Here is a 16,994-nt window from a genome sequence, read left to right on the forward strand (position 1 = left end):
TATATATATATATATATATATATATATATATATATATATATATACACACACATACACACACACACACACACACACACACACACTCTCCTAGATTGTAAGTTCCAAGCAGCAGGGCCCTCTAACCCCTCATGTATCGCACTGTATTGTTATTGCACTGTCTCATGTATTGTCCCCCATTGTAATGTAAAGCGCTGAGCGAACTGTTGGCGCTATATAAATACTGTATAATAATAATACTACACACACATATATACACACACACACACATATATATATATATATATAGGGTATAGGTACAATTATAGCTTCTGGTTAAAAACATATTGATAAATCCACATGGAGGTCTTTTGCACCAGAAACCAACTCTCTACTGGTAAGATAATGCACACCACATGTTTCAGATAGAATATTTATTATCATATATACAAACACCATTTATCAATTTCATGAGGTACAATTAAATAGAATGTTGGGTGCTGTGCACAAATCTGTCTCAGTATGTACTCAGTCCACTGAAATTAAAACCATAAACTCACTCCAGGCTGTGCATAGGGGAAGTTGCTGCATCCAGATTAGTTATCCATAATTATGCAACTATTCACTCTGTAGCAGCAAGGCTCATCTCTGCCAACCACATTCTTAAAAACAAAATATATCTGCTATGGGTCAACGACAAAGTTGGCACTGTATGCCTCTACAACAAGCTTTCAGCAAAGCCTGACCAGAGTCAAAGACTCAAGAGGGACATTATAAAGACAAAATTAGAATGTTAGAATGCCAATCAGGTCACAAGTTTACCAAAATTTCAAATATCACATTTATAAACACCCCCACCCCCCACAAATTTCACTTGGTTATGGTTACATTTCCTTGTGAATCAGTTGCAAGTTGGTCCTTAACATCCACGCTCCAAAACTTTCATATTATCCCTCATGTTATTTTATTAAATAGCCACATGGGTAAGCAAATAACCCCAAAAAGGACCCCCCCCCCCCTCCAAAAAAAAAGTTAAAAAGGAGAATTTGTTGTATCATCACTGTCAAGAAGGTTACAGGACTGTCTCTTTTTCCAAATGCAGTTTCGCTTGATGCAAAGTCACTAAATTGTCTGGCAGAAACGCTTTAACTGATTCAATACATGAAGGTCAGGTTCATGCATGTTTACAAAAAAAAAGTCACGTCAAAGAGAGTAAAAGGAGGGGGGAAACTTAACTTTTATAGGAAAACTCTACTCCATCCTTTCTTCTGTGCCAGCCATGTGTCCTAATGCCTATTCAGTTGGAATCATGTGGACAGAATAAAGCTGGCCATACATTGTTCAGTTTTTTTCAAGCAGCCCTCTGGCTGATCAAAAAAAAAAAAAAGGAACAGATTGCCTCATTCACACATTCAAGTTCGATAGGGAAATCCCCCCACTGCACCTTTTTATTGTAACAGCTGGACACCCCTGCTGTCAGAATACACTTATCAGCGCTGCAACCGACTGGATGTATGCGGTGATCGTACAGAAATTTACCACCAGTCTTGTTCGGACTTAGGCCTGTTTCATTAGTATTGGTTAAAAGGTTTTCAACAACAGAGAATTGTAATATCTCTCATGTCCGAACTTTAAAGCTTCTGCACAAAAACAAACATTTGCTGTAAATCATGAAAAAACATTTATCTATCAATTATTAGCTAAATCACAAAATGGTTGTCTTAAACAAATAAATCTTAATTCATGAGGATTTTGCAGCGGTCAAGGTTTGGAAATAATTTTATTCCAGTTGTTAGCTTTTATTTAAACTAGGGTCACATTTTTTTTTAGTTGAACTACTTTATTTGTTTTCATAGTAGACACCCTGTTGGAGATTCTGCAATAGCAAACTAAACTGAGCGCCTAAGTATTTAACCTATCCAGAACTTAAAAAAAAAAAAAAAAAAAAAGAAGGTGTGTGTATGTGTGTGGAGGGAGGGCAGTTGGGTTTAAATTTTTGTGACACCATAAGTAAAATTTACTTTAGTTTACATATTATATCATGTCAAATTACTCTTGGTAAGGAAGGCAACATGAGCACAGTGTGACAAATGTGCATACATTAAATATTTCTTTAGGGAACTTATTTTTGGCTTAATTACATTATTGCACCAGGCAAAAAAAAAAAAAAAACTGCAGCAATAAAGGAGGAAATGCAGGAAATTTTAAGACTAGTAAGGTACATAAAAGGTCGACAGCCCATTGTGTGCCGATTATAAATTAATGACAATTAAACTATTCAATGACATATCAGAAGAAAGACAATACAATATTGCCATTACTACAGTCACTGGCGAGTCCTAATAATGAATTACTCATGAAGGCTAGTATTAAAACTGTTTCTTGAAGAAAACATATCCATTTCTAGAAGCAGCTCCCAATATGAATAGGACACAGTCAAATTCTCTCCCAATTTTGTGCCCTTGACAGTTGTGATGGCAGCTTTTTTGCAGGAGAAAAGGAAGTGGACTTTACACTCTACAGTGTTTCCTTAGTGTTCAAAGCTCCGCCAAACTGGCAGTGATAAGGGCAGAAAAAATTATTTTGGCCCCATGTAAAAACTGCATAACTATGCATATGGATTTTACCAGAACTGCTAATCTGCTATTATGAATACAGCTATAGTTTGCAGCAAGCCAATATGTTTGTTTTATATAGTTTTTTCTAAAGCACATAAACAAGTGCATGTAAGTATACACTAACATACACAACAATTTATAGGATTATACAAAAGTGCAAGATAAGAGAAAAACATATTTCACGCATTTAGGATGATTTATGGAGCTGGAAGAAAGCAAACTGCAACAGTTGCCAAAATTAACCAAATGCCTGCTTTGTGTCAGAGGTGGTTAGAAAATTAAAGATCCGATTTGTTGTCCTGGCCAACATGGACACCTTGCAATGCTTCACAGTTAAACAGCAGGCCTTAAACAAACACAGGCCTTGCCTGCAGCCACAGATAAAAAGGCACATATACATAAATAGGTTGTACACAAGCTGTGTTACAACCAGCTCTCCAAACTACATGGGACAACTTTGTAACAAATTTGAACTCTGCAAGTATATTTCTCCCCGCTTACACACTTACATTCCATAGAACTGTAAGCAGGGAATATGTGGATGTAGATATAAAAACACCAGACTCTGAATCCAATCTTTAAAAATTCCTAAACAAACTAATCAGATCACCCGTGAATTGCCTTTCTATTGTGGGGTAATCTCAAATCTATGATTTTCTCTCCTTATAAAGAAATTAAACAGCAGCGGATCGTTAGAATATTTTTTTGTTTATGAAATATGACTGATCGTAGATGAGCAGTTTAACATTCATAGGTAGGGAAGAGAGTGCACAGCATATATGCCCACAAAATACCCTACATTAAAATGTTAAGGAAACATTACCTCTGCTCTATGCATCTGAATTTTTCCAGATTGAGACTTTGTGGCATTTAGCTTAAATGACAGAATAAAAATGAAACTAAAGCAAATGCAGTCAAGTTTGAGTGCGTGTACACCAACACACGCATGCACTGGACTGAATGTGCAGCAGGCCCCTGACTCCAATAGCAGAGGAATAAATCTACCATACAGCCCCTTGCTAGGGGAAAGTACTTTTCTCCCTAGTCCCCCATATGAAAGTTGTATGGAAAGAATATTTTGGAGAGAGACTCTGTTCAGGAGTCCACAGCAATATGCTCTGTATCATGTGCATTTGGCTGTGGAGCACTAGCTTCTGTTAGCAGCCCTGATGAGAGATTGCTTTGCTCTGAATTATCAAGGCTGGTATCTAAAAATCCTGGGTTACAGTCTGAGGGAAGGGATCCATTCTCCACTTTGGGTTCAGTCAGTTTGTGAGGGCTGTTTCCAGGTGTAGCAGTAGGCAACCTGGGAGGAGGATCCCCAGTCTGTGTCACTTCTGCAGTACTTTGTTCAAGGAGTTCACTGCAAGCAGCTTCCATAGTTGATTCTTCAGACTGTGGAGCTATACGAGGTGTACCAACTTCTATAGGTGATGTTTCGGCACTGCCCACGCCGGAGTTAGGATCCGTTAAAATCACGCCTACAGCACCCAAACTAGATGTAGTCGGTTGAAGGGCAAGTCCAGGAGCAGGCGGGGGGTTTACAATGGATGGCTCAGATGCAGTATTGTTATTTAGGTTATCTTGAAGGCTTGTCTGGTTCTGACCTGCCTGCTGGTTCTGAAGGAGCATTTCCTGAATCCGAATCTGCTGGAGGATTGCAGGGAGTTCATAGTGATGGAAAAAATAGATCATTGAATGCTGGAAAGAATAAAAAAAAAAAAAAAAAGTTACACATACAAAAAGTTATCTAGCTGCACTAAACCTGTTATGTGAGCAGTTTTTTATACTAATACAGTATGGAAGCAACATATCACAATCTATGAAAATAATTCTGAAACGTTCCCCAACTGTTCTTGAGAAAGGAGCCATGAGCATAGACGTGTTGACAGGTATACCTGTAGGTGGGCAAGACAGGAGTCAGCACAGAGGTGGATTCAAGAGGGATTCACCATAAAAATGTACACTGCGCAAAACAATTAAAAAGAACACTTTTTAATCAAAGTCTAGCATCAAATCAATTAAACTCCTGGAACATTGATCTGGTCAGTTAGGTAGCAGAGGGGGTTGTTGTTCATTTCATCAACACCAAAGCAACTGAAACTGATTAACAGGTGCACTAGATGGGCAATAATGAGACAACCCACAAAACAGGAATGGTTTTACAGGTGGAGGCCACTGACATTTTTTTCCCTACTCCACTTTTCTGACTGTTTTTCACTAGTTTTGTATTTGGCTAGGGTCAGTGTCACTACTGGTAGCATGAGGCAATAACTGGACCCTACGGAGGTTGTACAGGCAGCCCTACTCCTCCAGGATGGCACATTACAATACATGCCATTGCCAGAAGGTTTGCCGTGTCTCCCAGCACAGTCTCAAGAGCATGGAGGAGGTTCCAGGAGACAGGCAGTTACTCTGGGAGAGCTGGACAGGGCCACAGAAGGTCCTTAACCTATCTGCAGGACTGGTAACTGTTCCTTTGTGCAAGAAGGAACAGGATGAGCACTGCCAGAGCCCTACAAAATGACCTCCAGCAGGGCACTGGTGCGAATGCCTCTGACCAAACAAAATCAGAAACAGACTTCATGAGGGTGGCCTGAGTCAACAGTTTGCACAGCGCTTTACAATATAATGGGAGACAGTATAATTACAATATATTTCTGTACAGAAGGAATTGGAGCCCTGCTCATAGAGCTTATAATCTAAAGGAAGGGGGTGATGAAAGCAGGTTCACCCTGAGCACATGTGACAGACGTGAAAGGGTTTGGAGAAGCTGCGAAGAACGTTATGCTGCCTGTAACATCATTCAGCATGACCGTTTTGGTGGTGGGTCAGTGATTGCCTGGGGAGGCATAACCATGGAGGGACGCACAGAGCTCTACAGGCTAGACAATGGCACCCTGACTGCCATAAGGTATCAGGATGAAATCCTTGGGCACATTTTCAGACCCTATGCTGGTGCACTGGGTCCTGGGTTCCTCCTAGTACACGACAATGCCTGGCCTCATGTGATCAGAGTATGCAGGCAGTTTCTGGAGGAAAAAGGAATTGATACCATTGATTGGCCCCCACGCTCACCTGACCTAAATCCAATAGAACACCTCTGGGATATCATGTTTTGGTCCATCCGATGCCGCCAGGTTGCACCTCAGACTGTCCAGGAGCTCAGTGATGCCCTGGTCCAGATCTGGAAGGAAATACCCCAGGACACCATTCGTCCTCTCATTAGGAGCATGCCCAGACATTGTCAGGAATGCATACAAGCACCTGGGGGGCAATACAAACTATGGAGTACCATTTGGAGTTGCTGGAATTAAATTTCAGCAAAATGTACTAGCCTGCTGCATCATTTTTTCACTTTTTCAGGGTGTCTTTGAATTCAGTACTCTGTAGGTTGATAATTTTCATTTCCATCAAATGATGGGGCATCCTAATGTGACTAACACATTGCCCAGTCCATATCAGTATAGATATCCAGCATATGTTTCCCCATTGAGATATGATGTGTTTTTAAAGTGTTCCTTTAAATTTTTTTGAGCAGTGCATGTACAGACCCACTTATAGACAACGAAGCTTGCAGTGGACAGGATCTGGAACACTCAGACTTTAAAACACAAGACAAAATGGTGTCCAGAAAACACCAAAATACCAGCAACAGGGCAAGGTTTGTACCTGGAGTGGCCCACTGTATTACAGCAATGCCTTTACAAAAAACACTATAAGCTGTTCCTTTTTATAGCCTAATCTTTAATTCTGTCTGGGGTGTACCTTTAGTAGTAAAGTTAGTTTTTTTTTTTTTTTTTTTAATTTACAAATAAGCCTATAATAAGGCTTGAGAACAAAAGGACATTCATCAGCTGCACTCCAAACAATCCACTTTACTGATCCAAGATAAAACCAATACAAACAGTGGAAATACAGTGGGGGACTGGCAGGTAAACGCATTTCACGCTAAAGACAGAGCTTATTCATTACCCCAACGCTGCCTTTAGCGTGAAACGCGTTTACCTGCCAGTCCCCCACTGTATTTCCACTGTCTGTTTTGGTTTTATCTTGGTTCAATAAAGTGGATTGTTTGGAGTGCAGCCGATCAGGCGTCCTTTGTTCTCATCTAAGCAGAGCTGGGCTAACACCTACAGGAGGAGTTGTGCTTGGAGATTGGGAGTCTCCCTACCTTGAGCAGTGATAAACACCTATAATAAGGCTTACCTACAGTAACTATCTCCTAATTGTGCACCGTTTAGAAGATATTTACTTTAGTTACAGCCGGTGACATCACCGACTGCACTCTGTGGACAGCCTCCACTGAGAGAGCTGTGCATGCCTGGGAGTGATGTCACTGAGGCTCAGCCATTCAAATGGCTGGAGCCCGCGAACCCAGAAGGAAGCTGGTGAAGATATAAGCCCTGTCAATGGTGACACTGCGCCACTGGAGGGCTTTGTTTTAAGGCAAGTGTCATAATACGCTAGTATGGGATGCATGCTAGCACATGCAGTATGACATCAACCTGCAGGGGCACCATTTTTTTTTTTTAGGTTTACGTTAAAAACTTTAAGCAGCATTCCAAGCTAGTACTGCATTTTGTAGTGTTTAGTGGCTGTAAAAACAGAAGGTCATTACCTGGATGAAAAGCCAGGATGTCACAAGTGCCAGGCTGCTGTACTGTCCATTGAAGCGATAGTGGTAGGCATAAAATGCAAAGTGATACAAGTAGAAAAATCTGTAGGAAAAGAGCAATTAGATAAAGATAACACAGAAAACTATAAAATAAAAAAAAATAAAATAAAAAAAAAAACAAACACACAGAATACACTCCTTCCTATACTTAGGGCATTTTTACTGGCTTGTTATTTTGAATTGCAATTGAAGTAACAGAGGTATACAAACAGTTGTATATGATACTCCATCCATCATAGGCACCAGAGAACACAAAGTTCTGTTAGTAATCACCTTTCAACAAGAGAAACAGTCATTTACATCCACTCTTCCTAAACAAGTCTGTCTGAATACGTTTGCTGAGTAGTGTGGTTGTTACTCAAGTGCTACAGCAAGTCATGGTATGAAGGGTCAGCACCAGCATAAGGGCACTGGACTGGGAGGGGGGGGGTGGGGGGGACAACACTGTAAAATCACACTCTCCAGCCACTTGCTGGGTATTCAGATTGTTATAATACCAGTCGTCTGTTCCCCCCAGCAGGCAAATTAAACTTCCACACTACTCCCAGTAGGAGACAGGTCGTAGCATGGAAGTTTTCATTTGCCTGCCATTTACTAGGCTGCTGGCAGAGTGTGGAGAGTACAGAATAGAGGCAGGGCAGTCTGCATGTCTCGCTGTCAGAATGGACCTGCCAAGATGCAGAGGAGGGCGGATACCCGGTGTGTGCAGGGAGAGGTTGGGGCCCACTGTCAGGCAGGCTCTGGTCAGGAATGGTGGCATGGGTGGGTCAGGCTAGGGGTGCCAGAGGAGGGCCCTGTGGAACAGAAAGAAGAAGATGAAGTCCAAATGAATGAGCCCCCAGCTCTTTCCTGCAGCTGCCCCTGGAGATCATCTTCTGCCTGCCCGGGACTCAGCTACACCCCAGGAAGTTGTGAAAAGAGATGACCAGCTGACAGCAAATAACCACATAAAAGAAGCTTTTTCAAATAGGATTATATTGGATTGCAAAAATAACTAATTTGTATTGATATTATAATGCTGTTGCTTAAAAAAAAAAAAAAAAAAAAAAGAAGAAGTAAGTATGCTGTGACTGTAGAACTCCTTTAAAATTGACAACAGTCCTAAATTATCTCTCAGAATTTAAAATTCTATCTATACACAGACAATTATGAAGGATACCAACAGCAACTACAAAATCCCAGTACAAGCGTGCTGAGTAGATTCCTGAACAGAGCTCTGTATATCTTATAGAGACAAGTCTGAAGAATAGTTTGTAATGATGAACACATGTAAACTCGAAATTCAATCCACTGGTTTAAAACTTTACAAAACAGGCATGGTTAAAGTCTCTCCTTGGATTTGTACAGTTATTCACAGGCAGCAACCTATGCTACTGTGTCCACATCAAGGAGAATAAAAAAACCTGTAAATAAATTAACACAGTTCACAGGATGCACTTATCTCCTTATTCATTGAAGTGCTTACGTTCCTTGCTTTATGCTCCCAGCTTTTTATAGCAAATTGGAATCTCCATGTGTTTCAGCATATAGGCATAACGCGCGCATCATGTAGCTTTACCTGACCCTGTTAGAGCTATACATAAACGTGTTACAAGTTCCAGGTGGAACTTCTTTAAGATGTACCTGCCCTACTTCGAGGTTTTCAAACAGATAGAAGTGCATATAGCATGTCAATGAACAAAGCCTTAGCTGTATTCACACCTAACCTTATTGCCCAACAGTGTGTACCTACAAGAACCCTAGAGAAGTATCTGTGTGAGGCAGCCCCATTGAAAGCAATGGGAGGGAGACTGTTTGCGTCCAGGGCCAACCACTTGCAGGTACTTGCCATATAGCGATTATATGCAAGTGTCTGCAATTAGCTGCGGGAGCCACCTGCCTCCCCATTGCTTTCAATGGGGCTGCCTCCCACTGCTCATCATCCAGACCCCCTTGCTGGGGTTCTCCCAGGTACATCTGTCAGGCAAAAAACACCGGTGTGAATGTAGCCTTAACCCATTCATTATCAAATTGCTGTTTGTCAATACACTTTTTCTTTTTTGGGGGGGGGGGGGGGCTGTTGGGGAATGACTGCTAGTAAGATGAAACGTGATTTCAACGTAAGATGAAAAAGCAGAGAATTTTTTTTTATATATACATTATCCCATATATCCTACTTTTTAAGCTATAAAAAGTCCCTCTACAAGGGCTAATATGAAGGAAAAAGACTCCCTTTAAGCCTTTAGGGCAGGCATGTCCAAAGTCCGGCCCGCGGGCCATTTACGGCCCGAGGGTCGGTTTAATACGGCCCTCCATGTCAGTGTGTCAGTGTGTCTTATGGAGCGAATATGGAGCGGCCGGTCCGGTATTTCCACCGCGGCCGTGTCAGAATACCGGGCCGGCCGCTCAGCTCTGCAGCGGGACCTTACCTGTTCCTCTATCCAGCGGCGCGCTGTCTTCCCGGCTTCTGTAGTGTGGGCGCTGGGCATGACAGCCGGGTGCCAAGTGCGCATGCGCAAGAAGCGGTGCTTTTTGTGAATGGTAAGGCGGTATCTGGGACACATGACAGATCCCAGAAGCCGCCGGACCAATCACAAGTGCTTCTCGCTCATGCGCACTGGGCACCCGGCTGTCATGCCGAGCGCCATTACAGAAGCCGGGAAGACAGCGCGCGGCTGGTTCGAGGAACAGGTAAGATCAAAGAACAACTGCGGAAGTAAGAGCGGGTACCTGTCAAATTCAGGTACCCGCTCCCCACCTCCCCAAAGGTCAGCAGTCATCTGTGCTGTCCGCAGTCTCTGGTCATCCCTGTGCTGTCCGCAGTCTCTGGTCATCCCTGTGCTGTCCGCAGTCTCTGGTCATCCCTGTGCTGTCCGCAGTCTCTGGTCATCCCTGTGCTGTCCGCAGTCTCTGGTCATCCCTGTGCTGTCCGCAGTCTCTGGTCATCCCTGTGCTGTCCGCAGTCTCTGGTCATCTCCTGTACTGTGTCTGCAGTCCATTAGTTCAGAATTTTTTTTTTTTCCTGTTTTCTGCCTCTAAAACCTAGGTGCGTCTTATGGTCAGGTGCGTCTTATACGGCGAAAAATACGGTAACTTGGCATAAAATAATTTATTTGCATTTAATTGTAATGGTTCAAAGAATGTTTGGAAAAATGTTCGGCCCTCCACCATGTTCACTTCATCCAATCTGGCCCTCTTTGAAAAATGTTTGGACACCCCTGCTTTAGGGGATGCTCCATTACATTGTTCGAAATGTTATATTTTAATATTTTATTATAATTTTTGCATAAATTGTACTTTCATTTTTCAAATATACAATAGCCCGCACTTACCAGCCTTTGGTAAAAAATCATAAATCATTTGCAAAAGATACAGGAAAGGGGGGGTGGACAATTGATGGCTAGTGAGCCTGGACATTGAATCTTTGGACATCTCCATATCACCTGCTGCTGGTTTAATTGACTGATAACTTTACTTGGTGATCTTTATAACACAATTACTTTTGTTTGAAGATTATTTTGTCATTGGACGCCCACCCAGAACTGGACGACTGTGCTGTAGTCATCATTCAGCTGTACCGCAGTAGGGAAATGGTTAAAAACCAGTGCTTGCACAAATATTTGCTCGCAATAGTTATGCATGGTAATTATATATAATTATAGGAAAACTGGATAAGCTGCAGGGGTACATGTAAGCAAAGTGCTTAGTTAAAGAAGACTATTGCATTAGATTGAAGTAACTGACCTGAGCCAATGCCTTTTGCTGGTGTTAGTGTGGCAGCAAATAGCATCATACTGATCAGCAAGCCACACGATAAGAATAATGTAGAAGGCTGTAGTTGTGTCATTGAAAAATTCAGACATAATGGCTTCCATTCCTGTTTGGCAAGATAAGATTTATAAGTACAGGTTTACTGACAACTGAACAAAAATGAATCAGGATATGAAATAGACCACTTACCTACAAGTGCCAGGATCACAGTGAGCAATGGAGCTGCTGGGAATGCAATACTCATATTCATCTCCAACATCTGCAGAAGGTCAACTGTGTGGAGAAGGGGGTTACACAGAAGAAAGCACACAGGTAAATATTAAACCAGGAATGACAACGGCAAGATGAAAAAAATTAAAGAGCAATGAAAGGTTAAAGAGCAACTTACCAATGAAGACAAATATTTGATGATGAGAATACCGTAGGAGCATGGAGACTGAGAGAGTCTAAAGAGAAAAATTAGTACACAATTATGAAACAATAATACGCTAAGGTTTCAGAATGGATTCATTTTGAAGAAACTTGGCAATCTTACATAGTTTAAAATTAAGTTCAGGAAGCGCTCTTTTTTTTTCAACCAGTGCCTAGTTGACATTGGGCATACGTGTCCATGAACACGTTGATCACAATGCACACCATGGCATTGGTTTTCTCACTGTGGAATGCCTGCATACAGCATGAAAACCACAATCTCCCACATCTGCATATTGACAGTCAGAAGTGACCTGTGGTTATCAGTGCATTTAGGGGGCACTACAGGGGGTTCTGCAGGCAACAGAGTCTAGTGGGCTTTCAGTGCACTGTCTCCTAGTTGAGAAGACTGTATCCTAGCAACTCCTGTGTATGTGTCCCTATGTTTTTGTGGGAAATTGAAGAGTACACACCATTTTTTTATTTTTTTTTATTGCTTGTCTCGAGAAATCCTATCCCACATAACAATTACTTAACAGCATAACTTTAGGGATCTTCAGAAGACATATTTCAGTACATAAGCTCCTTCCACTACTCTGTAGTGGCGTTAACCACTTGCCGCCCAGCAACCGCATATAAGTGGTGGCAGGGCGGCGCTCGTAGGCAAAAGCACGTTTTAAAACGGCTGCCTTCAAAACAGGTAGGGGGCGCGCCCTACCTGTCCCGAGGGTGTCAGCAGCGGGTCTCCACCGCCGGGTCACGGCCGGTTTTTACCGGCCGTTTTCCCGCGATGAGCGGTGATCACTAACACAGAGCAGGGCTGCATTGTTTGCACACAGCCCTGCTCTGTGACAGTTCACCGACAAGCTGAAGAGGGAGAGAAGAGTTTCTCCCCCTCGATCAGCTCCCCCCTCCCTCCCCCCGTCCAGTACACACCCCTGCCCCCTAGTAAAACACTCCCCTTACACAGCAAATTCTAAAAATGTTAACCCCTTCCTCCCCCGTGACATTAGTACAGTTTCAGTGTTTTTTTTTCACTGATCACTGTATTGGTGTCACTGGGGATGTCAGTGACCCCAAGTCAGTCCCCCCCCCCAGTGTCAAAATGTCCGCCGCAGTCCCGCCATAAGTCGCTGGTCGCCGCCATAAGTCGCTGATTGGCGCCATTATTAGTATAAATAAATATTAAAAATTCCAGCATCTTTCCCGCCACACTATAACTTTCACGTAAACCAATTAATTTACACGTATTGGGGTTTTTTTTTAGCAAAGACATGTCGCAGAATGCATTTTGGCAGAAATTTATGACTAAATTTGATTTTTGCATTTTTTTTTACTAGACATGTTTTATAGCAAAAAGTCCAAAATATTGTTTTTTTTTCCTCAAAATTGTCAGCCTTTTTTTTTTATAGCGCAAAAAATAAAAACCGCACAGGCGATCAAATACCACCGAAAGAAAGCTCAATTTGTGGGGAAAAAAAGGATGTAAATTTCATTTATGTACCGTATTGCATGACCGCGCAATTGTCCGTTAAACTAGCACAGCGCTGTATAGCAAAAAAAATGGCGTAAATTGCAGTATCTATACGATAGTTTGTAGACGCTATAACTTTCACACAAAGCAATCAATATACACTTATTGGGATTTTTTTACCAAAAACATGTAGCAGAATACATTTTGGCCTAAATTTATAACCAACTTTGAGTTTACTATATATTTTTTATAGCTGAAAGTAAAAAATATTGTTTTTCTTCAAAATTGTTGGCATTTTTTTGTTTATAGCGTGAAAAATAAAAAGCGCACAGGTGATCAAATTACCCCGAAAGAAAGCTCTATTTGTGTGAAAAAAAAGGACATAAATTTAATTTATGTACCGTATTGCATGACCGCGCAATTGTCCGTTAAACTAGCACAGCGCTGTATAGCAAAAAAAATGGCGTAAATTGCAGTATCTATACCATAGTTTGTAGATGCTATAACTTTCACACAAAGCAATCAATATACACTTATTGGGATTTTTTTACCAAAAACATGTAGCAGAATACATTTTGGCCTAAATTTATAACCAACTTTGAGTTTACTATATATTTTTTATAGCTAAAAGTAAAAAATATAGTTTTTCTTCAAAATTTTTGGCGTGAAAAATAAAAAGCGCACAGGTGATCAAATACCACCAAAAAAAGGCTCTATTTGTGTGAAAAAAAGGACGAAAATTTCGTTTGGGTGCAGCATTGCATGACCGCGCAATTATCAGTTGAATCAGTGCAGCGCCGAGTAGCAAAAAGAGGCCTGGTCATTAAGGGGGGTAAATCCTCAGGAGCTCAAGTGGTTAAAGCAGAGCTCCAGTCAAAAAGTAAAAAAATAAAGTCAGCAGCTGCAAAAACTGTAGCTGCTCACTGTTAAAAAAACATCCACTCACCTGTCCCTCAATCCAGCGTTGTCCTCACCGCAGCTGGGTTTACCATCCTATGTCCCCGGCAATGGCAATGGCATCTTCAGCATGGGCACCCAGCTGTGAGAGCTTGAGGATTCACAGATGGGTGCCCACTGTGCATGCACGAGTAGAACTTCAATGTCACGTGTCCCAGAAGACTATGGGGGGGGGGGGTGAGGAGGACAACTTTCCCCTTTAGAGTGCATCTCCACTTTAAGCTGGCTATAGACGGATCGAAATCTGGTCTGTTCAGCAGGGCCTGGACAAACTTCACCCATGTGTGGCTGTTTCTGCTCGACAGAAGTCAGTCAGTCTACCAATCTGTCAGGTGGGCCTGTTGGAAAAATTTCCTCGAACAGCAGTTGCTGATCAGTGTATTCTAACAGTGCAGTGGAGAATCCCCATTGTCACAATACTAGGGGGTTGATTTGCTAAAGGCAAATAGTCTGTGCACTGCAAGTTCAGTTGCTCTAGATCTGAGGAGAACATGCAAGGAAAATAATTAACTAAAATAAACAGCATTTTTGCTTGCACATGATTGGACGATAGAAAATCAGCAGAGCTTCCCCTCATTTCAGAGCTTCCCCTCAGATCTAGCGCAATTGCACTTACAGTGTACAGACTATTTACCGTTAGTAAATTAACCCAGATGTCTCAGCGGGATTCCTCTATTCACCTCAATTGTGTGGATGGAGGAATCAGTTTGTTTTTTTATTCATTCAGCATGCTGGCTGAACGAAAAAGAAAAAAGAAAAAAAAAAAAAAAAAAAAAAAACACGATCCAACCATGGCCAGCCTTACTGTCCCTTTTTTTTTTCTTTTAATTTTCATTACAGAAAAGGCAACGGATAGACAAACTCCCTTCCCTGGCTTAACAGAAATGACAAGGAGAAATTTTCAAGAAGAAACTGAATTCAAACATATATAAGACACTGGGGGATTTAAACATCCATTATACATGAACATGTAAAGCATTCTCTATTAGGGTACTAACAGTTTATTGAAAATTTCCTGCACTGGATTCCACACATAAATACACTTCTGTAAACTGGCTGTCATAACATGACAAAAAAAAAAGGAAAAAAATCAACTCACAAATATAACCATGATGACAAAGGCAGCAAGATATGAAGTCCGAGCCATCCACATACTGACAAATCGATAATGTTCTCCTGACACCACATTTCTTAGGAAACCTGAGAAAAAAAAAAATAAAGAAAAAAAAAATAGGAAAAAATAAACATACATAATTTAAACTGTCCACAAACCAATGCACAGTAATATGAATGGTTCACATATCTGCAATACACACCTTTATTCTCCTCGTTTTCTGCCAAAGCTTTCACACTTGACATAAGAATATCATCATACCCAAGAAATTCATCTAGCAGAAAACGGCTAAATCTGTCCCCAAAGCACAAGTCTCGCGTTGGGTCTGTGGAGAACAATTAACATTAGTATAGAGCAAAGGTTAATGTGTTAGTTGAGAACCTATATTCAGTCATTACATTACAGGCCCTAGTAAAAAAAAAAAAAAATAATAATTTACACACATTTATACAGGTTCCTTTCATCAAATTACCTCACCCCTAGCGGCCAAATAAAATCTCCTTGTAAAAGAGAACACTACGCCTACTTACTATGCAAAATAAGTAGCTAGACAAACCCAACTTTTTACAGCTCAGGCTACTCCCTTCCACCTTCTCAATGAGTAGCAGATCACTTCTAATACTTAGAACAGAAGTGAGGTTTGTACATTACAATTATAACTTATTCTTTTTTTTAATGGTATTACTATTTTAGAAAACTCATTATCACTATAAAAGGATGGGTAAAAGTTACATGTTAGAATATCCTCCAAATGTTTAATGTTCATTTAAAATTATCATATTTAAAATGTGCAGTGCTCAGTATAAATGAGTACACCCCTTTTGAAAAGAAAGTTTTTAATCAATATCTCAATGAACACAAATTTGACAAAAATTTTATAGGACGTTTGTTTTGCTCATTACATGAAAGTAAGGTTAATATTTTTATTATACAGGATTTATATAGCGCCCACAGTTTGCTCAGTGCTTTACAATATAAAGGGAGACAATACAGCAACGATACAAGAGGGTTAGAAATATAACTTAAATTACAAAATCTTCAGTTTTACTCAAATCCGTTGATGCAAAAATTAATACACCCCACAACAAAAACAACTGCATCTAGTATTTTGTATGACCTCCATGATTCGTAAGGACAGCACCAAGTCTTCTAGGCATGGAATGTGCAAGTTGGCGACATATTGCCACATGTAACTTTTTTTTCCATTCTTCAAGAACAAGCTCTTTTAGAGCCTGGATGCTGGATGAAGAGTGATGCTCAACTTGTCTCTTCAGAATTCCCCATAGATGTTCGATTGGGTTCAGATCAGGAGACATACTTGGCCACTGAATCACTTTCACCCTGATCTTCTTCAGAAATGCAACAGTGGCCTTAGAGGTGTGTTTTGGATCATTGTCATGTTGGAAAAGTGCATGACGACCAAGGGCACGGAGTGACGATAGCATCTTCTCTTTCAATATAGGGCAGTACATCTGTGAATTCATGATACCATCAATGAAATTCAGCGCCCCAAAACCAGCAGCACTCGTGCAGCCCCACAATAGGACACTGTCACCATGTTTCATTGTAGGCACCATGCATTTTTCTTTGTACTCAACTTTGTGACACTACACAGTTTTGAAGCCATCAGTTTCAAATTTATCTTGGTCTCATCACTCCAGAGTAGAGTCCCAGTAGTCTTCTTTTTCAGCATGGGCCCTGGCATATTCTAGGCAGGCTCTTTCGTGCATGGGCTTTAGGAGCAGCTTCCTTCATGGACGACACCCATGCATCCCATTCTTCTGCAGTGAACACCGCATTGTGTCACGGGAAACAATCACCCTAGTCTGGCTTTCTACTTAGCTAAAGAGCTAACTGCAGTGAACTTGCATGGGGATTTTCTTCAACCCTTCTCAACAGAAGACACTCCTGTCAAAGTATTAACTTCCGTGGGAGGCCTGGAGATCTCTGTGAGATGGTTGCAGTTCCATCTTTGATAAATGTTTGCATCACTGATAATAAAGCTTTGATGATCTT

At 41.1% G+C, this 16,994-nt stretch overlaps 1 protein-coding gene across 1 annotated transcript in view; it reads right to left on the reverse strand.

Moving 5' to 3' along the window:
• Positions 1-395: 395 nt before the first annotated feature.
• TMEM259 (transmembrane protein 259) overlaps positions 396-16,994 on the reverse strand; it is a 37,512-nt gene continuing 20,913 nt past the window's right edge. The window contains exons 6-12 of the mRNA XM_089673581.1: positions 15,181-15,303; positions 14,964-15,064; positions 11,411-11,468; positions 11,212-11,295; positions 10,996-11,128; positions 7,216-7,315; positions 396-4,295 (exon numbers count right to left, since the gene is read on the reverse strand). Of these exons, the coding sequence (XP_089529707.1) occupies positions 3,690-4,295; positions 7,216-7,315; positions 10,996-11,128; positions 11,212-11,295; positions 11,411-11,468; positions 14,964-15,064; positions 15,181-15,303 (1,205 nt within the window). The 3' untranslated portion in view covers positions 396-3,689. The remainder of the gene's footprint in view (positions 4,296-7,215; positions 7,316-10,995; positions 11,129-11,211; positions 11,296-11,410; positions 11,469-14,963; positions 15,065-15,180; positions 15,304-16,994) is intronic.

This window comes from Staurois parvus, unplaced genomic scaffold (assembly GCF_062004578.1).
Source record: "Staurois parvus isolate SC_StPar_1 unplaced genomic scaffold, SC_StPar_1.0 ptg000141l, whole genome shotgun sequence".
In the NCBI taxonomy this organism is placed as follows: domain Eukaryota; kingdom Metazoa; phylum Chordata; class Amphibia; order Anura; family Ranidae; genus Staurois; species Staurois parvus.